The sequence below is a fragment of the Canis lupus genome, chromosome 2 (assembly GCF_048164855.1).
Source record: "Canis lupus baileyi chromosome 2, mCanLup2.hap1, whole genome shotgun sequence".
NCBI classification, from domain to species: domain Eukaryota; kingdom Metazoa; phylum Chordata; class Mammalia; order Carnivora; family Canidae; genus Canis; species Canis lupus.
The window spans coordinates 85,610,854-85,633,606 of NC_132839.1; the positions used below are offsets into that span (position 1 = coordinate 85,610,854).

The 22,753-nt window shown below is 35.3% G+C and overlaps 1 protein-coding gene across 12 annotated transcripts in view; it reads right to left on the bottom strand.

Annotated features, from left to right (window-relative positions):
- Positions 1 to 22,753, bottom strand: part of RBPJ (recombination signal binding protein for immunoglobulin kappa J region) — a 225,513-nt gene that overhangs the window by 27,064 nt on the left and 175,696 nt on the right. For 9 of the 12 annotated variants that reach the window (XM_072808600.1, XM_072808570.1, XM_072808609.1 and 6 more), the window contains 2 exons: positions 16,500 to 16,538; positions 746 to 841 (listed from right to left, as the gene is read on the bottom strand). In XM_072808600.1, coding sequence (XP_072664701.1) covers positions 746 to 841; positions 16,500 to 16,538 — 135 coding nt within the window. The other 3 variants (XM_072808620.1, XM_072808630.1, XM_072808561.1) reach the window with 3 other exon arrangements.

Genomic DNA, 22,753 nt, shown 5'->3' on the forward strand with positions numbered 1-22,753 from the left:
TCACAAGCAGCCTTTGTCCACAAAATGCTTAACAGTCTCAAAGAAGTCCCAAAGACAAGAAAATCCCAGCAACCAAATGAAAAAACAAACAGCAAAAGTTTATAATTATACATCTTGAATGCTGAAATTTGTTAAGATACTGCATCAAATACTAAATACGAAGATCACTTTGTTATACTTTAATTCTGCTAATCTGACTTCTAGGTTATTTCCGCAGTGGCCACATTCTCAGTCGTACAAAGTGAGTACTAACTCAGTTTTGCTATTTTTTCTTAACCTGAATAGGCACAGGGTCTAGGTGGACAGGACTGGGAGCTCTTTTCTTTATAATCACTCCACGGTTCAAATTCAGGGATTTGTTTAGCCTTCTCCTTTTCAAAAGTACTTTGGGGAGATCACATGTTTATAAAACTACATGTTCCACCAAAAGGAGAGCTATTTTTTGAACAAGCTAATGCACCACCGAAATACTTAGGGAATATCATGTGGGCTGCCCACCCCCCATCACAGGCAATTTATGGATTATTTCATTTCATGACATCGGGGATCTAGCCAGATGATCTTTACTATATATGCCACAATTCACTTTGTTTCTCCCTTTCAACAGAGACAAATGCCCTATTTTTCATTTTGTACTTACAAATTAACCCAATAAAAGAAATCACCTCTAACTTGTGTATTAATACATCATTTGCAAGTTCACTTGATAGCTACAATTAACTACCCACCAGAAAAACGACCTTACCTTTTTTCATTTCCATATGACTTCTGTGCAACTTTTGCATGAAGAATAAGTACTGTTTGATCCCCTCGCTCTTTTAAGTAATTTCGCATAGCTTCCCTAAAATAAGATATAAATATTACTATTATAGGAGTAGGATTTAGAATATTACTATGCTCTGTGATGAAAGGAATGATTAAAAATATTTTAAAATAAGCAAATATAAAAATGAAAACAAAGCAAAACAAATCCAATAACTAAACTTAAGGAATATTATACAATGGGGCAATAAATACTGTTTATCTTCAACTCTATATTTTATTCTTTAAAAGAAACTGTCCCTCATTCCTGGAATTTATGATGTTACTGAATTAAATCATAATTAGAACTTATAGAGAAGAATAACTATAGAATAACTAGAATCATTATATACATTGCTTATTTTGCTTTCAACTGTTTATAAAATTAATGACATGTAACAGTTTCATATTTAATAATCTAATTCCCCACCACCACCAGCACCACTCTCCCAGCTATTAGAATCAATATTTTCCAACAACTACAAAGCTGTAACAAATCATTAGGTCACCTAAACTTATTACACGTTTAATTATTACATGTTCTTAAAATAACAGCCTACATAATACTACTATGAAAAGGCCATCATTTATACATAAGCACACAATTACCCTGACGGATGTTACTGAAGATAAAACAAAATTTCATAAAGATTAATTCAAATTAGTGAAAAACCAAACGATTTCAACTGCCTATTATGCATAAGCTTCATAAGAAGCCACTGTCTGAATTTGCTGAATCCCAATTCTTGAGACGTTTTACGCATGATGAAATTAAAGCAAAGGTACTTCAAAAACAATCAACGAGCACTTTTAATGCATTAAATGCTATTTTATTTATATTGTAAATAAAAGACATGCAGAAGAAGATAGCTATCCAATAACAGTACATTATTAAATGTAGGGAATTCTAGACTTGCAGCACTTAGAATGTAAGTGGCTGGGGGCAAATCAATTCACCTCACGCAGTCAGATAATAATGCAGACCTAACACAGAGTGGTTGTGGGGATTAAATGAGATAATCTAGATGGCAGCATGTGTGGTTTCTGATTGGAATACTTGTTAGTGGGACACCTGGGTGGCTCAGCGGGTGAGCATCTGCCTTTGGCCTGGGGCATGATTCCAGTGTCCAGTATCGAACCCCTCATTGGGCTCCTTGCAGGGAGCCTGCTTCTCCCTCTGCCTATGTCTCTGCCTCTCTCTGTGTCTCATGAATAAATAAGTAAAATCTTAAAAAAAAAAAAAAAAGGAAAAATAAAAAAGAAAAAAGAAATATTTGTTAGCTGCAAGGCAGGGCAGGTAACACTGAGATCCAATAGCTTGAGAATTAATCCCTACCTCTGACAAAGAGCTTTTATTTTAAAAGTCCAGTGAAGACAAGAGTTTGGAAAACAAATTGTAATAAAATACATGACTCAGAGGTATGAACAAAAAGCCCCACTAAGGCAATATTTGTGTAAAGGAAGGGAGCCGTGATAAAGAACTACAGTTAACTCTTGAACAAAGTCGGGGTCAGGGGAGCCAGCACCCTGCACAGTCAGAAATCTGCATACAATTTTTGACTCCCCTCAAACTCAACTACCAATAGCCTACTGTGGACTGGAAGCCTTATCGACACCATAGTCGATTAATACATATTTTGCATGTTATATATGTATTATACACTGGATTCTTACAATTCAGTATGCTAGAGAAAAGGTTTAAGAAAACCATAAGGAAAATCCATTTACAGTAATGTATTGTGTTTATTGAAAAAATCTGCATATAAACGGACTCATGCAATTCAAATACCATATTGTTGTTAAAGGGTTAACTGTACATGCTTCGAAAAATTTCTTAGAAGAGTTAAATTCAAAAGGAAGAGGAGCAGACCCAGGAAGTGGGAAGAGGAAAGAAGGCGGCATTCCAGGATCTGGAAGTAGTAAGTATAAAGACACAAGAGACCCCACACATTTGGGTACACCGAGATTCAGGCTGAGGGATAAGGCAGACACAACGAAACAGCAGCTGCTATCTCTTGAGTATTTATTGTGTGCTAGGCCCTGAACTAAGCACTTCCTGTGCACTACTTCATTTAATCCTCATAAACCAGAAAGGTAAGAGGATTCTTAAAACCACTTTGAATTTCTTGCCCAATGTGTTGCAGTTCCCGGCAGTTCGGAACTCAATTCTTTAGGAGTCTAAAGTGAGCCATGGCTGTGATGAAAGCAGACACACTGGGTAGTGTCCAAGTGTGAAAGGCTTGTTAAACCCTTTGAAAATGTGACCTTTGTACACTTACATACTAGGTCTGAAAAGTTAAGTCAAATATCACTCTATGATAGATGATGATAAAAGTGGTAGCAAGTAATAAAATTTTTAAAAGACCCGGGAAAAAATTTAAGTGTAAATAAATAAATAAGCAAAATAAAATCCTTCTCTTTGAGAACTGGGATGAGATCATTTAATTTTATCCAAACCCATTATAGAAACAACACCCTGGTGCTAGGTAATTTGCTGTGAAACACATATACACATAGGTCTGAATCTTAACTCTGATCTCTTACCAAGCCTGAGTTTCCTCAGTTGTAAAATAGACGCATACATACATATTTAAAGTAAGTCCAACAAACTAACTTATACCAAGTATCAGTAATCTCTTGCTATTATTATTATTCTCTTGGAAGGGCTAGTAGGGAGCAGGAGGACAAGGCATGGCAATACTTCCAATGAAGTTTGACAGCAAACTTAAAAAGGGCCTGGAGGTAAATGATCCCGCACGTCATTTGACTTGAAAGGCGCACTACCTGTGGGCACAACAGGTAAACTGCACATTTACCCATTTTCCCCTTAAAGATTTACTGAGAGGCTGTTACATCCTAGGCACTGACCATCATGCCAGTTGCCTGTATTGGAAGCAGCTATGTACAATTCTGATCACGACAGAAGATTTCAGATCTCAAGTGGTTTATGGTGAGTGCAAGATGACAGCTCTAGTTTTCATTCTCTCCCTTCGTATTTATAATATGAATTCTTGAAAAAGCAACAAGAACCTTCAGATAATCATTAATAATAGTTATCTAGTAACTAATTTGCCAAATAGGTTCTTTCAACAAGGGGGAAAAAAAAAGAACCCCTTTGCTTCCTTGATAGAACTTCAATGTGTGAAAATTCATTTCCTCCAGCATTCTTAAGGAGCCATAACAAATAAAAATGATATACTCTAAAGAAACACAATTCAATAAAGCCTATAGAATGAGAGCCCACGTGCCTTCCATCTAAATAGAGTAGGGTTTCATCAACAGAATGGGGTTTCAGTTTCAGCACTGCTGACATCCTGAGCAAAACAATCCTTTGCTGTGAGGGGACTGTTCTGTGCACTGTGTGTTCGGTTTCCAAAGTAACCCAGTCCCATATATACTGTAGCCACAAACATTTTAGAGAGCTGCAGAGTATACCTTGGGGTATTTGGCAACATTTCTAGCTTCCACCATTTGATGTCAGCAGCACCCTTCCTCAAACTGTGACAACCAAAACTGTCTCCAGGTTTTGGCAAATGTGAAGAGGGGTGCAAGGGGGAGTCATCTGGGTTAAAAACCACTGGTTTAGAGAAAAGTCAAAAGTATTTCAACAAGATGGTAAAGTCATCTGCTGTTCTTTTAAAAAAGAATAAGGGAAATTTTATCATTGAAAAACATAATGTAAGTATTATAAGAATCTTTCTAGTAGAATTACTACTTTGTATTACTGAATTGTTAAAAAGTAGCAAAGTTAAAAGTAGTAATTTCTTGGAATAGTTACTATTCTAACAACTTTGAAGTATATTCTTTGTTGACTTGTTTCATTTAATGATTCCTTTAGAAGGTAAAATATTCATTCTGAATAAAAACCAATTAAAAATTATGTGAAGAACATTGTAGCAACTGCTTTTGAAACAGTCTGCTTACTCAAAACATAGAAGCTTATCTTTTAGAAAAACAGTATTTTATTTCTATCGATATTTTTACTAACATAAAATCATGGCAAGTGCCATGCTAGGTTATTATGTTCAAACTGCCTGTCATTGTATTTGTTCATAATTTTTTTTAAAGATTTTATTTATTTATTCATTCATGAGAGACACACATAGAGAGAGGCAGAGGGAGAAGCAGGCTCCATGCAGGGAGCCTGACATGGGGCTTGATCCCAGGACTCCAGGATCACACTTTGGGCCAAAGACAGGTGCTAAACTGCTGAGCCACCCAGGGATCCCCCAGAAACCCATTTTTATAAAGTGTTTCCAAAGTAACCCCGTCCCCATATATACTGTAGCCACAAACATTTTAGAGAGCTGCAAAGTATACCGTGGGAAATACTACTATAGGCTAGGTTTTAGAAACCATGCCAGCAGCCTTTCATACTCCCTAGGAACTAAAAATGCCTTTTACATTTTTAAGGGATTGTAAAAATGAAAAGAAAGCTATGTAACATTATGTGGTCCTCAAATCTTAAAATATGTACTACTTGGCTCTTTACAGAAAGCATTTGCTGACCCCTGTGCATAGGCAATTAAAAAAAAAAAAAGATAATTTTAAAAGCTGCAAAACAGAATGAATAATGACATTCTAATTTGTTTAATCAATTACGTATACCACACGGTTGACATTTAATTCAATTAAAAAAAAAAAAACCCACCTCTTCCTTGAAACTGGACTTGGTGATAGGATACTTGATAGCTCAGAAGCCTGAGTTAGACTCTTCTCACCTCTCCTCTGGAATGTTGCCAAAAGACATCCAGATTCATGCCACCCCTCAACCCAAACAAAGTCCATGGAGCTGCCCTATTTCTGTCAGATTCAATAGTTAGGTCTTTTACATCATCACAGACAGTACTTCTCAAAGTGAGCTCCACCAACAGTGTCAATTTGCAATGGAGAGTGCTCTATTCAAAGACGTTTTAGAGCAACTAGATCACATAAAGTAAAACCAATTCTTTCATGGCAGGACTACTCAATCTTAAGCAAATCTCTAAGAGAGGTATCTGTAATACTATATTGGATCAACTATTAGACCAGACCAAGATCTGTTGTTTTTTCCCCGAGTGCCAGTTCTGAAAATGATAATCCAGAAAAAGGGCTAAAAAAGTCCCTCATAATACTAAGGAAACATAAGGATGCCACAGTAGGTTTCTATACCTATTGGTGACCAAGGCCAAACAACAGTACAGGTCATGTTCCTAGGAGAATGCTGGCAAATCTCATTCCACTCCCTCTTATGATAAAAATAAAATGAATGATCCATACAGAATTCTATGGAATTCTATGAAAGTTCATATACAGGTAAACTGCTTAATGTCCTTTCTCACAGCTTTGAGACAAATCCTTTCATAAATTTTTGGTTTCTAGTCCCCCTCCCAAACATACAAGCCATTACACTGTAAGAATTGGGCCATTCATCGCTAATAGAATATCACTTCTGTGTTCTACTATTTTAAGTTTATTTTGGAAATAAACAATTTCACTACTTCTTTAAGGCTTTACTCATGTAGAGGAAAATCTGAGACTTGAAGATTTTGATAACATGATAACAGTAGGGAGTACTCATATTCAAAGGTAGATCATCACCTTGGTTCTTAGATATCTAGGCCTGGATGATCCAAACTTGGCTCCTTGAATCCCAGGGACCACGTGGACCCTTCCTATTCCAGCTCATTTTTCTTCTTCCCCAAGATGCCCTACAAACATACGACTGGCCTAAGTAAAGTTGGATATTAGTTGCGACTACTTTAATATGAATTATTTACTACTTATAAACTATTTGACTAATAACTATATAGACTGAAGGTCACACGTTACTATCAATGTATATTTAACTTAATGGTTTTATTTTACTATAAATCTAATTTGTTTCATTTTGACTTGGTTTATATGGTGTTTGCTACTCGTGGTTGTCTTATGATAAAGTAAATGGAAAATCCATAATTAGGTTAAAACATGAATATTGTGCTCTATAAAACATAAAGTAACCTCTGACTTCTAGAAAAGAACCAGAACAGACATTAATCTGACCTAATCTAATAAGGAATGGATGATTCTCTTGTCATAAGTTGAAGGGAATGGATCATAAATAGGCATAGCAAATAGCTGCTTAAGCTATGATCCAGGGCAGACAAGAAGAATACACTGCTTTAAGAGTTTCTCATTAGGCATTGGTAAAATGCTTCTCAAAACTGCATGCTATGTTCAAGAAAGACAAGACATTCAAAAAGAAGAAAATGGGAGCTCATTCAAAGACAACAGAATCCCAAAATTAATACACAAATATTTATAAAATATACATAACCTGTGTTGAAGTAAACAACAGATACAGAGGTTAAATCCTAACTCTCCTTTTAGGATGTTATTACTTACTCTAGGGCAACCTGAAAACAAGCCAAGGAAGAACTTCAGAAATTCAGTTTTTCCAGAGTCTGACCAGGAGAGGAATGGAGGTATGTACAAGTACACTGAGAACAGAGGCATGGTAGGGAGACCAAAAGGGATGGGGTTTCAAAAAAAAGTATTAGTCCAAGTGACAGGGAAAAAGTTTTCAGAGTAAATAACAAAATAGTTCCAACAATTACAGCAAATCTTTAAAAAAAAAAAACAAAAAACCTAATGAAGGAAATCCCAGTACTAAATGAATTCAAGCAAACGCATGAGTTGGTGGAGAGCAGTCTGCAGTGTCACAGAGGGGGAAGAAAGTTAGGAGTACACGCCTTTGAAGACTGCCTATAACTCAAGCATATTCAAAATTCCAGTTCTAACCTTCTGATAATTGACAACACAGCAAAGTCTCTTAATACAATGGGGTATTACACTGAATAGCATCTGTGTTTTCTAAAAGCATGTGTTATATAGCGCTGCTGCAGGTCATAACTGCGGAGCTCAGACATATTCCCACATAAGGGACAGGCACACTCGCTGTGATCTAGTCAGCATTCCCAGAGACTGACATCCTGCTGTACTAAAACTAGTAGTTTCACTGATGACCCCAGGCTCTAAGTGACAAAATGAGAAGCTTCCACAATAAAAAAACAACTATTTCTATATGATAATGTAAAGTCTGGTTATTCTGTCTTTGAATCCACAGTTATACTTGAAAGCCTCATGAAAGGGACTATTTCAAGAGAACAGGATGCCCTTGGAAGTTAGGACTCAATGGTTTCTAAATGTATTTCTGAAAGAATGTAATATTCAAAAGAAAAAAAAAGTGAATCCACAATAATGCTGAGTAGAACATGGTGTTAATTATCCTTAATCAAAAATTTACATTTTGTGTATGTAGAACTGCATTCTAAGCACTATCCAAAACATTGTCCTCTAAATAGACCATTATTTAATACTGCTTAATTCAGAAGATGAGGCTAGGAACAGAATAGAGTAGGTTTAAAATACTTATTTTTTAAGGAACCTTCTCTAAATTAACTCCCTACCTCCCCTGCACCCCAATAAAAGGAGATATATCAACTTCCTTTAAAAACATTTTAGAAAAAAAATAAAATAAAATAAACATTTTAGAACGCCTGGGTGGCTCAGTGGTTGAGCATTTGCCTTCAGCTCAGGGTGTGATCCAGGGGTCCTGGGATCAAGTCCTACATCAGGCTCCCCAAGAGGAGCCTGCTTCTCCTTGTGCCTGTGTTTCTGCCTCTGTGTGTCTCTCATGAATAAATAAAATCTTAAAAAAAAATTTTTTTTTAATTTATTTGAGAGAGAAACAATGATGCAGGGGGAAGGGGAGAGGGAGAGGGAGAAGTAGACTCCCCACTGAGCAGGGAACCTGACTCAGCTGGATCCCAGGACACTGGGATCATGACCTGAACAGAAGGCAGACGCTTAACTGACTGAGCCACGCACTTGCCCCTAAAACATTTTTTATAGAATAAAAGACACTAAAGTTTTCCTAACAGCGAAAACTCTTAAAAGGAAAAACTGGGAAAATGTGATTAAAAGGAACCAGAGGAAACCTAAATTTGCTATACTATCAAAAGGGAAAACTTCCTAATTTTTAACCTTGGGTTTAAAATTAAATTTTTATCACAGAATTGGTCGCTGACTTTACATTCCAATTTTCTGTTTTATAAAAACTATTTTACTAAATTTGCTTTATGCTAGCTTTCATAATAAAGAATAAGGAGCGCCTGGGTGGTTCATTTGGTTAAGTGTCTGACTCCTGATTTCAGCTCAGGTCATGATCTCAGGGTTGTGAGCCTGAGCCTCGTGTTGGGCTCTGCACTGGCCATGGAGCCTGCTTAAGATTCTCCCTCTCCCTGTGCCCTCTGCCTCTCTCTCCCTCTCTAAAAAATAAAATAATAATATATTTTTTAAAAAAGATAATAAAGAATAAAAATCCTAAGTTTGCTCTCTTTAAGAAAGAGTTAAAAAGACATAAAAGCTTAACTGAATTATCCCTCTGGAAGATACATTAATCCCTTTTAAGGTATTTTTAAAGGACAAAAGCTAATAAAACCTTGTACAACTTTATTGAGATTGAATTGAAACACAATAAGATGTATAAATTTTAAGTGTATGGTTGGGTAAGTTTTAGCATACGTATATACCCGTCACCACAATCCAGGTGAAGATAGTCATCATTCTCAAAACACTACCATGAACATCTGTGTTCAAGTCTTTGTGTTCACATTATGTTTTAATTTTTCTTGATTACATATGTAAAAATGGCATGGCTGGGCCCTATGGTAGGGCACTTTCTTTTTAAAGTGCCATATTATTTTCCAAAGTTGCTGTACTACTTTACATACCCACCACCAAGGTATAAGAGTATTAGTTGTTCTAGGAAGTATCTCATTGTGGTCTTACTTTGCATTTCTTTAATGCATATTTGCCATATATACACATTGTCTGGAGTATCTGTTCAAATCATTTTCCCAAATGAAAAACAGGTTATTTCCTTATTATTGACTTTGTTTGGAGTTCTTTTCATAATCTGGATACAAATGTTTTATTCCTAATTTGGATGAAGTAAAACTTATTCATTTCTTTTTTCCAGAGGTAGTGCTTTTGGTGTTATATCTAAGAAATCTTTGCCTAACCCAGGGTCACAAAGATATTCTCCTGTATTTTCTTGTAAAAGCTGCATAATTCGAAGTTTTACATTTAGATACATTTTTATATATGGTTCCATGCACAGATCACAGTTATTTTGTGTTTATGTGTATGTAAATGGTAGGGACATATGGATATTCAGTTGTTTCGGAATCCTTTGTTAAAAACTCTAACTAAATTGCCTTTGCACCTTCATTGAAGAACATATATCTCAAGAACTATTTCTGGCCACTATTCTGTTACAGTGATGATCTACTTAGTTATTCTTATGCCAATACCATCCTTGATTACTGTATATAGCTTTCTACTAAATTTTGAAAACCAGTAGTCTAAATTCTTCTATTCTTCTCTTTTTTCAAGGTTGTTTTGGCTAGACTAGGTTGCTTGCATCTCCATATAAATTTTAGAAACAGCTTGTCAACTGCAAGAAAAAGTCCACTGGGATTTTGAATAGTATTATGTTGAATCCATAGATGAATTTGGGCATCTTAATATTGAGTCTTCTGTCCCAAGAACATTTATTTAGGACTTCAAGTTCTCTCAACATTTTAAGGTTTTCAAGGTGTATAGTTTTCGTTATGACTGTGTCAGATTTTCCCCTAAAAATTATGTTTTTTGATGCTTTTAAATATAGCATTATTATATTTCAATTTCCCATTGTTGATATAAAAAATACAATTCATTTTTATATGTTGATCGTGTTTACTTTGATAAAACTCACCAATTAGTTTTAGCAGCCTTTTTTTAAGACTCTATAGGATTTTCCATGGCAAAAATCCACAGATCATTTTCCACAGATCATGATGTCTGCAAATAAAGACAGTTTTACTTCTTTCTTTCCAATGTGGATGCCTTTCTTTTCTTTCCTGGACTTACTATACTAACTAGAACCCCAAATACAATGTTAAATGGAAGTGGTGAAAGCAGACAACCTTGCATTGTTCCTGATCTTGAGGGAAAACATTCAGTCTTTCACAATTAAGTATTGTGTTCACTGTAATTTTTTTCATAGGTATACTTTTTCAGAATGAGGAAAGAACCCTTCTATACTTAATTTTTTTTCTATACTTAATTTGATGAGAATTTTGGTCAAGAATGAATGTCAAAAGCTTTTCAAAACCCCTTGAGATGACCAGATGATTTTACTTTTTGCTCTGTTAATATACTGAATTACAGTGACTAGCATTTTTGAGATAAAGCCGTACTGTTATTTTGACTGTGAAAATTTAAGACTTTTTGTATCTGTGTCCGTAAGTAATTGGCTTATAGTTTTATTTTCTTGAAATGTCTCTGTCCTGAGTTTAACAGGGCAACGCTATCCTCATAGAATGAACTGGAAAGAATATCCCACTCTCCGATTTTCCGGAAGAGTGTATATAGAAGTGGCATGATTTATTTCTCAAATGTCTGGTAGATACTCACAGTGAAATCATCTGAGCCTGTAGTTTTCTTTCTTTCTTTTCTTTCTTTCTTTCTTTCTTTCTTTCTTTCTTTCTTTCTTTCTTTCTTTCTTTCTTTCTCTTTCTTTCTTTCTCTCTCTCTCTCTCTCTCTCTCTTTCTTTTCTTTCTTTCTTTCTTTCTTTCTTTCTTTCTTTCTTTCTCTTTCTTTCTTTCTTTCTTTCTTTCTTTCTTTCTTTCTTTCTTTCTTTCTTTCTTTCTTTCTTTCTTTCTTTCTTTCTTTCTTTCTTTCTTTCTTTCTTTCTTTAAGATTTTATTTATTCATTCATGAGACACACACAGAAAAGGCAGAGACATAGGCAGAGGAAGAAGCAGGCTCCCACCGGGGGGCCTGATGTGGGACTCGATCCTGGGACTCCAGGATCATGTCCCGAGTTGAAGGCAGATGCTCAACTGCTTGAGCCACCCAGGTGTCCCTGAGCCTGTAGTTTTCTTTGTGGGAAGATTTATAATTACAAATTTTATCTGTTTCTTCTTGAGTAAGCTTTAGTAGTTTGTTAATTTCGAGCAATCTGTGCATTTCTTCACAAGTTGTTGAATTTATTGGCGAGAAAGTCATTTCTAATGTTTGCTTGTTACCTCCTTTCCAGTTTTTTTTATGTCTAAAAAGGTCTTTGTCTTGCCTGGAGGTTACTACATTTTTCCCCTGTGAGTACTTTAAAGTCTTGCTTCACTGTCATCTCCCTAGCAAGATTTCAGAAGAAAACCCTCATCATCCTCATCTGTCTTCATTCCTTTGTATATATCTTTTTCTCTGTTGCTTTTTAACATTTTCTCTTCATCACAAACTTTAAGTAATTTGATGACAATATGCTCCAGTGTAGTTTTGCACTTGGGTTTACTGAGTTCTCAAAACTACGGTTTTACAGTTTTCACCAAATCAAGGAAAGTACCAGCTGTTATTTCTTCATCTCTTCTTTTAAGTCATACACCCCCCTCTTTGAAGACTCCAATTACTCGGATATTAGCCACTTGAACATAAACCCCGGTTCACTTATGATCATGTTATTTTACCACCTTTCTCTGTTTATTTTGTCTAGTTTCTATTGCTATGTATGCAAGTTCATTAGTCCCTCTTTGAGCAGCATGTAGCTGTAATTAATCCCATCAAGTGTGTTTCTCCTTTAGTATTATAATTTTCATCTCTAGAAATCTGATTTAGGTAGCTTTTTAATCCTCTATGTCCTCTATTTTATTTGTTCAATCTTTAGCTCAGGGATCGCAAATCTGATACAAACCTCTTTGTGACAGAAAATTGTACTCCAGTGTACAGACATGTCCATTGGTTCTTTTGCTGCTTTTCTACAAGAGTTGAGTAGTACAACAGAGGCTACGTGGGCCACAAAAACTAAAATATTTACCACCTGACCCTTTAACAAAAAAATATGCAAACTCCTGATGTTAGCATACTGAACATTTAGAAGTCAAATATAATATCTGCTGTAATGTCTTGTCTGATTCCATCATGCATGTCATTTCTGGGTTGGTTTTAATTGAGTTTTCTCCTTATTAGGGATTTTATTTTCCTGCTTCATTGTATGACTGGTGTTTTGATTAGATGTTAAGACTCAGTAAATCTTACTTTTGAGTATTTGATATTTTTCTATTCCTGTAAATATTCTTGAGCTTTGTTCTGGTATACATTTAAGTTACTTGGAAATAATTTGATCCTCTCAATCTTATTTTAAGTTTTGTTAGGTAAAACCAGAGCAGCATTTAGTGTTGGTCAAATTTTGCACCACTACTGAAGAAAAACTCTTCTGTGCTGTAGTACTGTAGCAGATGTATCATGAGTTATAATATTTTTCCACTTTAGTTACTGGGAACAGTCACTTTAGGGATTTTTTCCTCTAATTCTTCAGATTGGTATTTATCTCCCAGCCTTGGATAGTTTCCTCACACATGTGTGCTAATCAATACTCAGCTGAAGACAAGATGGGACCTTCTGTAGATCTCTGGATCTTTTTCCTCACCAGCTATTTGTCCTGGCAACTCTAGCCACCCTGGACCCCTAGATACCTAAGCTCTATCTCTTCACAGCTCAAGGTGCTTACCAGGCTCCACCTGGATTCCTTCTGCCTACATCATGTCCTAGAAGCTCTCTAGGTACTATGCTAGGGCAATTCCAGAGCTCATCTCCTTTGTTTCCCTTCTCTCAAGGATCACTGTCCTTTTTTGCCTGCTGTCCAGTACTTTGAAAATCATTGTTTGATATATTTTGTCCAGGTTTTTAGCTGTTTTAGTTTGGAGAGTAATTCCAGTCCCTGTTATTCCAACTTAGCCAAAAGTAGAAGACTTAAAAGCTAACTAAAATTTTCCAAACAGGGAAAATTGCTTAAAGGGTAAATGGAAAAAGCATGATAAGGTAGACAGGACTTAATTATATTACTGTGTATGTTTAAGGAAAGGAAAGGATAATTTCCTAAGGATATTTATTATCATCACAATGATTGCTATTTTTACAGATATCCATTAAAAGCAAGTGATTTATTCATCAAAATACATTTTATGGTTAGGAGTCATTCCAATATATTACTATTGATAATAAAAGTATCAATTAAATTGCAATTTAAAAAATGTCTATACATGTGAATTAAATAATTCTGCTTAGAATTTCTTCAAGAAATATACAAACATGTAACTGTATCTAATGTCTTTAGAAATTTTTTGAAATTTAAGTAATTTCAGACTTCTAGGAAAATAGCAAAAGTAGTGCAAAGAATTCCTTGTCCCCTTTTCTCCAGACTCCCCAAATATCAGTATTTTGCCATATTTATATATTTTTAAAGATTTTATTTATTTATTCATGAGAGACAGAGAGAGACAGAGAGAGAGAGAGAGAGAGGCAGAGACACAGGCAGAGGGAGAAGCAGGCTCCATGCAGGGAGCCTGACATGGGACTCGATCCTGGGTCCCCAGGACTGTGCCCTGGGCTGAAGGCAGTGCTAAATCGCTGAGCCACCAGGGCTGCCCAACCATATTTATATATTTTTAAACCATTTAAGAGTCTATTATAGGCATAAAACCCTTTTACCCAAGATACGTCAGTGTTAGTTTCCAAAAAAAAAAAAAAAGATATGCTCTTAAAACAAGCCAAATGCAATTATCACTGATACAAATACTTGTATATACAGATTTTATTCAAATGTTTCCAATTGTCCTACAAATGTCCTTTATTTGGGAGGTGTAAGACAGTGTTGAGAAACTAATACCCTTGGACCACATCAGGATAGCCACCAGTTTTTCTAAATTGAGCAGGAATACAGACATACAGTTCATGGATATATTGATATTTTTTACTAATCTGGGGATATAAAAACTGAGATGAGAAATCATAATAACCTCAGTGTGGACCAAAAAGTCTAATATGTTTATTATCTGGCCCATTATAGAAAACATTTGCTAACTCCAGCTTCAAAACAAGAATTTTTTTCCTGACCCAGGATTTACTGAATTTAGTTGTCATATTTTTGTTCTCCATTAGTCTGCTATTCCTCAGGCTTTGTTTTTCATGATCTTGATAAGTTTGAAGAGCAAATGCCATTTATTTTATAGAATGTCCCTCATTGTGCCTATTTTCTTATGCTTAGACTTAGCGTATGCATTTTTGGCTGGAATATTACAAAAGTGACATTATGTCATCCTCCTCAGGATGCACTTGATGTTTATTTGTCCCTTACTAGTGATATTAATTTAGATCACTTCATTAAGGTAGTGTCTGCCAAGTTTCTTCACTGTCATGTTACTATCGTTCACTTTATAATTAATACATACTTTGTGAGGATATGCTTAGAAACTAAATATATGGTTCTCATCAGTCTTTAAACCAATAGTTTAAGATTTCACTGATGATTTTTGCCTGAAACAATTATGACTGTAGTGGTTGCCAAAGTGTGATTTCCTAGTTCCATCATTCCTTCTACATTTATTAGGTGGAAAAAGAATTCCTCTCCTTCACTATAGGATCATTTCTTTAACTCAGTGTAGACTTTTAAACTGTATTTTATTCTATGGGTTCTTATCTATTACCGTCATTATTTATTTTGAGGATGAAAGTGTTCATGATTTGGCTAAAGGGAGCCTTCTCAAACCAGTTCTCTTTCTGTGTCCCTCTGGCATGTCCCTATAATTCTTTGCATGAAACAGCTTTTTAATAATAACAATGATGTGAAAATGACCCAAATGGTCATCAATGTGAAATACTAAATAGGGAGTAGTGTGAAGGCAATGAAAAACTATGGAGACGTGAAAGAGAACAAGGTAGAAGATGTACAGTTAAGTGGAGTTAAAAGGTCCAGAACAGTAAACTATGAATGCTAGACTTAAAAAAAAAAGACAAAAAAAGCCAAGCATATGCTTATATATGCCTGTAATTTTCTTGAAAGATACTCACAATGCAGGATTAACATTAACTCTAGGATGTAACTGTGCAAGTGGCTGTCTTACTTTTTATTTTATAACTGCTGATTGTTGAACAATTTAAAAATCATTTTCGAGACTAATACTTTCAAATTTAACATTTGTAATTAAAATATATATTGTAAAATTAATTTCTATAATTAGAATACAATGTAATATTTATAGTCTCCTTAAAAGTGAGTATAATCTTATATTTTCTTTAAAATTCTTTTCTAGGGCAGCCCAGGTGGCTCAGCGGTTTAGCGCCACCTTTGGCCCAGGGCGTGATCCTGGAGTCCTGGGAGAGAGTCCCATGTCGGGCTCCCTGCATGGATCCTGCTTCTCCCTCTGCCTGTGTCTCTGTTTCTCTATGTGTGTCTCTCATGAATAAATAAATAAAAATATTTAAAATAAATAAATAAATAAATTCTTTTCTAAAGCATTTATTAAATTACCTTAAATAATCAATATATTGTGACTATAATTAATAAATTGTGACTAGCTAAATGCAGCTAGATTGGCTAGAAGGAAGCTATCTTTACATTGTCGCCCTTGTTATATTAACTATATAATACTCAAGATTAATTCTTGAAAGGTTTCACTTTCCCCTTTGAACTGTATCCCATTATCGTCTTTTTCTGGGGGGGGAGGATGTGAATAAGCTTATGATATAGATACTAATATTTGAAAAACTTCTTTTCAAGAGCACCTAACAATTTTTAAGATGACAGGTTCTGATATTTTCATGAAACATTTGGGTAAAAGACTAATATTATGCTTACCTCGTGAGTCGTTTAGGTGGAGGCCGCTCACCAAATTTTCTGGAAAAAATAAGAAAAAATAAATAAATACATAAGCTGTATGACACATTTCCACAGTAAGCTTTTTAGGCACCGTGAAATCTTCTTTATGACTTATACTTCAGCTCTACTAATGAACAGCATAAAGGAAAATCCTCTAATAACCATCCATGCCCAGAAATGGTAAAATAATGTACTTTAAAAATGGTTCGTAAACAAATCAACACACCCTAACTAGGTCTTACACACCCACTCTAAGCATGTAGCACAATGATTAGATGAGGATGACACCATGCAACCAACCAACCAACCAATCAACCAATCAACCAACCTCAGCAATGACAACAACCAAAGATCTCCAGTCTCACACAACCTGTGACACTCAGAAAAATCCACAAAGCCCAAGAGGTGGTGGTATAGAGCTTACAAGTGTTTGTCATGTGTCAGGCACTTTGCTGTACATTCTTTATACCTTACCCTCTTTAATCATTACAAAACAACTCTGAACTACATATGGACTCACTAAAAAAAGATAGAAAGCAACTTGCCCACGAAGTAAATTAGTAGCAAGCCGAGTTGAAATTTAAACCTAGATATTGACAAATATTATCAACATTTGTATGGAACCACAGAAGACGCAGAATAGCCAAAGTAATCTTGAAATATAACAAAGCTAGAAGTATCACAATTTCAGATTTCAAGATCTACTACAAAGCTGTAGTAATCAAAACAGTATAGTACCAGCACAAAAACATATACATAGAACAATGGAACAGAACTGTAAACCCAGAAATAAACCCATGCTTATATGGTCAATTAATCTATGACAAAAGAAGCAAGAATATACAATGGAGGGCAAGAGGCTCTTCAATAAACAGTGCAGGGAGCACTGGACTATGATATGCAAAAGAATGAAACTGGATTATTTTTTAATACTACAGACAAAAATAAACTCAAAATGGATTAAAGACCTAAATGAGAGACCTGAAACCATAAAAATCCTAGAAGAGAACACGGCAGTAACATCTGACCTTGGCCAAAGCAGTATTTTTCTAGGTGGGTCTCCTAAGGTAAGGGAAACAAAAGCAAAAATAAACTGTTGTGACCACATCAAAATAAAATGCTTGTGCACATCAAAGGAAACCATCAACAAAACGAAAAGGCAACATACTGAAGAGGAGAAGGATCTGTAAATGATATATTCAATAAAGACTTAATATCCAGAATATATAAATAATTTCAATAACTTGACACCAAAATAATCTGATTAAAAATGGGGAGAGAGGGATCCCTGGGTGGCGCAGCGGTTTGGCGCCTGCCTTTGGCTCAGGGCGTGATCCTGGAGACCCGGGATCGAATCCCACATCGGGCTCCTGGTGCATGGAGCCTGCTTCTCCCTCTGCCTGTGTCTCTGCCTCTCTTTCTCTCTCTGTGACTATCATAAATAAATAAAAATTTAAAAAAAAAAAAGGGTCATGTCCCCATTTAAAAAAAAAAAAAAAATTGGGGAGAGGGCCTGAATAGACATTTTGCCAAAGAGGACATACAGAGGGCCAAAAGATGCATAAAAAGATACTGAACATCACTTATCATCAGGGAAATACAAATCAAAACCACAATGAGATATCATCTTACAGTCAGAATAGCTAAAATCAAAAACAAAAAATAACAAGGTCGGCAAGGATGTGAAGAAAAAGTAACCCTTATGGACCATTGGTAGGAATGTAAATTGATACAGCCACTGTGGAAAACAGTACAGAGGTTCCTTAAAAATTAAAAATAGAAACTCCTGGGACTTAGTACTTCCACTACAGGGTATCTACCCAAAGAAAATTTAAAAACTCATTCAAAATGATATATGCACCCTTATGTTTAGTGCAGCATTACTTACAATAGCCAAGATATCAGAGCAAATTAAGTGCTGATGAATGGATAAGGAAAATATGGTGTGAGTGTACACACACACACAGGAATATTAGACATAAAAAAGGAAGATCTTGCCATTTGAGAAAACATGGATGAACCTAGAGGGTATTATGGTCACTGAAATAAATCAGACTGAGAAAGACAACAACCCTATGATTTCACTCATGTGAAATCTAAAAAGAAAACAAACACTAAGTGAAAAAACAGAATCAGACCTGTAAATATACAGAATAAACTGATGCTCGCTAAAGGGAAGGAACATGGGGGTGATGGGCAAAATGGGTGAAGGGGAATGGGAGATGCAGGTTTCCAGTTAGGGAATGAATAAGTCACGGGACTATAAGGCACAGCATAGGGAATATAGTTAATGATATTTTAAGTGTTGTGCACTATCAGAGTGTAACTACACTTGTGGTGAATGCAGTATAACATAGAAAGAAGCTGAATCACTATGTTGTACCCCTGAAACTAGTGTAACCTTCTGCAACTGTATGAAAATAATTTTTTTTAATCCTAAATGTTGACTACTTAACTAGCTTATAGTATAAGGCCCCTCAGAAAGAAATATGCTAAGTGGACTAACAAAAGCATTTCACCTGGTTGTAAGAAGGGCAAAGAGAAAACCTAGAGCACGGACAAGGATGCACAATGCAGGCTAGAGTCAGAGTATAACACGGAGGGTAAGAAAAACGCTCTAGAGTAAGGCAGTTGAGTTCAAATCCATGATTATTTTCTTACGGTGTGACTCTGAAGTTACTTAACTCTCTAGACCTCAGCTTCCTTGTGTAAAATGGGCACAGTGACTGTGTTTACCTCAGAGGCGTTGAAGGGATTAAATGTGTTAATAGAAAACACACAGAACAGTGCCTGGTATGCAGTAAGTGCTCAATAAATGTTGGTAATTATTACTATATCTTAGTTATAAACCGGTAAGCCAAAATAATAAAATAAAGGAGTTAAATGAGGTGCTAACAAGGATGAATGAAAACAAAGGAAGAAACTAATTCTTATGTGATGACCTATTTCCTCTGAAATAGGAAATGTGGTCTTCTGAGAGATGGTGGAAACACAACACTTGAAAAAGGACCAATAGAATTTTGTTTTCTTTTTTAAAGCAGATTGCAGTTATAGACTGGTTAAATGACTTGTTCATAATCACAGCTACAGGCTGTAAAGCCTAATTTGACTTCAGATTTCTCCACTGTATTTAATGTCCCACAATATTATTAACTTTGATGATAAAGGTCTTGGAATACAATGCGGTTCATTTTGTTGTGTAATTTAATGCTATTTGCGACACTGTTTATGAACTCAAAATTTATAAGCAGTGTGTATCTGTCACTATCAATGTTTGTTAACCCTGAAATACTGAAAAGTGACTTAATTGAAATAGCAAAAATATGACTAAATAATCCAAGTTTTTATTGGAAGAATTACTTATTCTTTGATTTTACCCTCCAGGACATTCAATTTTAAAAACCAAGAAACAAAACACAATGTTTTAGTAGCAACATCAGTAAGGCCACTGAAGACCATAGGTTTTGAAATACTGGCACATCTGTGAAATTCAGTTACGGAATTAAAGGCAAAAATCTACTCCTGAATCTTTTTCCACAGTAAAGACTTCTTTGAATCTTTGAAACTGATTAAATGTACCATTATAGCATGTGATTAAAATGTAACTGCCTTACTGGGTTAAATATAGTTTACAAAAACCAAGAGGTTTAAGATAGGCTTTAAAATACTTCTTTGTATGTGTAAGAGCACAGCTATACTTTATAAAAAGAATAAATAGATAGACAGATAGATAGATAGATAGATAGATAGATAGATAGATAATAAAATAAAAAATAAAAAGAAGCAAAGTGAGACTTGGCCAGAATCTACCCAAGGGGTTAAAATGGTGAAAATTTGACAAAGATATAGTTAACAAATGAAATACAACTTTTTTTTTTTTTGAAATACAACTTTTTAATGAAGACGAGGACACAGTACTCTTTATACTAGCTACTAGTATTCCAATCATCAAGCACCCTTTGGGATCTAACATAAGTGTCACAGGACTAGTAAGAGAGCCAATGAAATGTAAATTTTGTTTCTTGGTGCTCTGAAATGCTTTCAAAATTAAATTACCAACTAGACATTAATTAAAATAGCTGTTTCTACTTCTTTTTGGAAACACCTAGATGAAGTTAGATGAAGTCAACAATTACAAAACATGCTCATGCAGTAAAACTGCTCCCATAGAATACATGTGCAAGAGAACTCTAATAGTTTGCATGCTAAGCTTGAACAGCACTTCAAATTTTATCATCATTCTATCTTGGTGCCTTCTTAAGGGTAGGGGATCTTATAAACATTACTAAGATTAAACTGTTTCTTGAGTATATAATAAAGCATCTCCAATAATTGTCAGGTGTGACCATATTCCTTTATTTAATGAATATGCGATCACATTCCTATTTATCTCGTTAAAACTAATGGTTACTGTATCCACTGCAATGGAGGAATAAGAAAACGGGTTTTCTGAGAAAAGTCCTGAAATGCATTTAGTAGGTTCACAACGCAAAATTCTGAAGGTTGCAATTGAACTAATTCTAACTATTTAACAAAATTCATAGGTCTACATATTTGACAATGTTAAGTTATATAACAAGGTTCTATATGGATCCTGCACTTAACAAGATCCATTTCACTACTAATCTGATATATAACTAATACATAAAGATTCAAATTATCTACTGCAAAAAGGTCCAACTTTAAATATGAATGACCCAAGAAAATCCATAATGTAATATTTATATCATGCATCCAAAATATTCACTTTTCAGCAGAAATGACTACAGTCCATTATTAATTTCTCAGAGATGATGGAGGTGTAACCAGTGGTCCCGGGCTACTGAAACAAGACAACTGAGAAGGATGTAACCTCCTGGACTATCACATTTATTAAACATGTTTCTATGAGAACAGATATCCTATGGGGCAGACTTCAAAGACAAGTCATGCTTGCAGCCAGCCTTATCGGGTGGAGGAGAAACATGCTTCCTCTCTTAATTCCATCTACTGGGTAAAACATTTGAAAAGCACTGTTTTCCTTAATTTTTTATTCTACCTTTTCTTTACAATAAAAGAAAAATTTCAACTTAACTTTCAGCAATCTGGCAGCAGTTTGTGAAAAGCAGCAGGAAGAGCAGAGAGAAAGAAGGGTGAATGACACTATCATCTCCAGCTATGCGCAGCATCTGCATTCTTAGGTATCTCCAATATTACTGTCAGATTAAGGGTGCCTTTCCAAAAAAGCCATACCTGAAAAAGGACTTTCCCAGGTTAAATCTGCAATACACCGTAAGTCTTCCGATCTAGATGGCGTAATTGAGTCGTGAGAACACTGGCATCCATTAACATTGCATATGAAGATCTCATATGGAAAGTATGCATCTTAAAATCTATGGCCTCCACAAGAGGGGGCAACAGGACACTGGGCAAACTAATTTCATATATTAAAAGACTGAATAGGGCAAACTGATATCAAATGCTTTCTAATATGATACATTAAGAAGACACAGTATCACTTCTGTGAAGTTACTGTCAAAAAATTCAGAACTTGAGTTTAAACATGAGGAAACTTAACAAACCTAGAGTGGAAAAATCAACAAAATAACTGAACTATACTTTTAAAAGTATCAAGGTGATAAAAGACAAAAAACACTAAGGAACTGGCCCAGATTCAGAGGCTAAAGACACATGATAACTGAGTGCAACATACTATCCAGCATTTACTTCTGCTTTAAAGGATATTATTCAGACTGACAAAATCTGAATAAAACGAGCAGAGTGGGGCAGCCCATGTGGCTCAGCGGTTTGGCATTGTCTTCAGTCCAGGGCGTGATCCTGGAGACCCGGGATCGAGTCTCATGTCGGGCTCCCTGTGTGGAGCCTGCTTCTCCCTCTGCCTGTGTCTCAGCCTCTCTCTCTCTCTCTCTCATGAATAAATAAATTAAATATTTAAAACACAAAACAAAACTAGCAGAGTGGAGAACAGGATTATAGCAATTTTAATTTCCTGGTTTTGATAACTGTACAGGAGTTATGTAAGAGACTGTCCTTATTTTTAGAATAATCACTGCAGTACTTAGGGAGAAAAGAGAATGTTGTCTACTTCTCACCTTCAAATGGTCTAGAGAAAATACGTGTGTGTGTGTACATTTAGAGGAATAAAGCAAACGTGGTAAAATGTTAATACTTGAGATATCTGGGTGAGCTCCTTTGTAGTATTTTTTGCAATTTTTCTGTAAACTGAAATTATC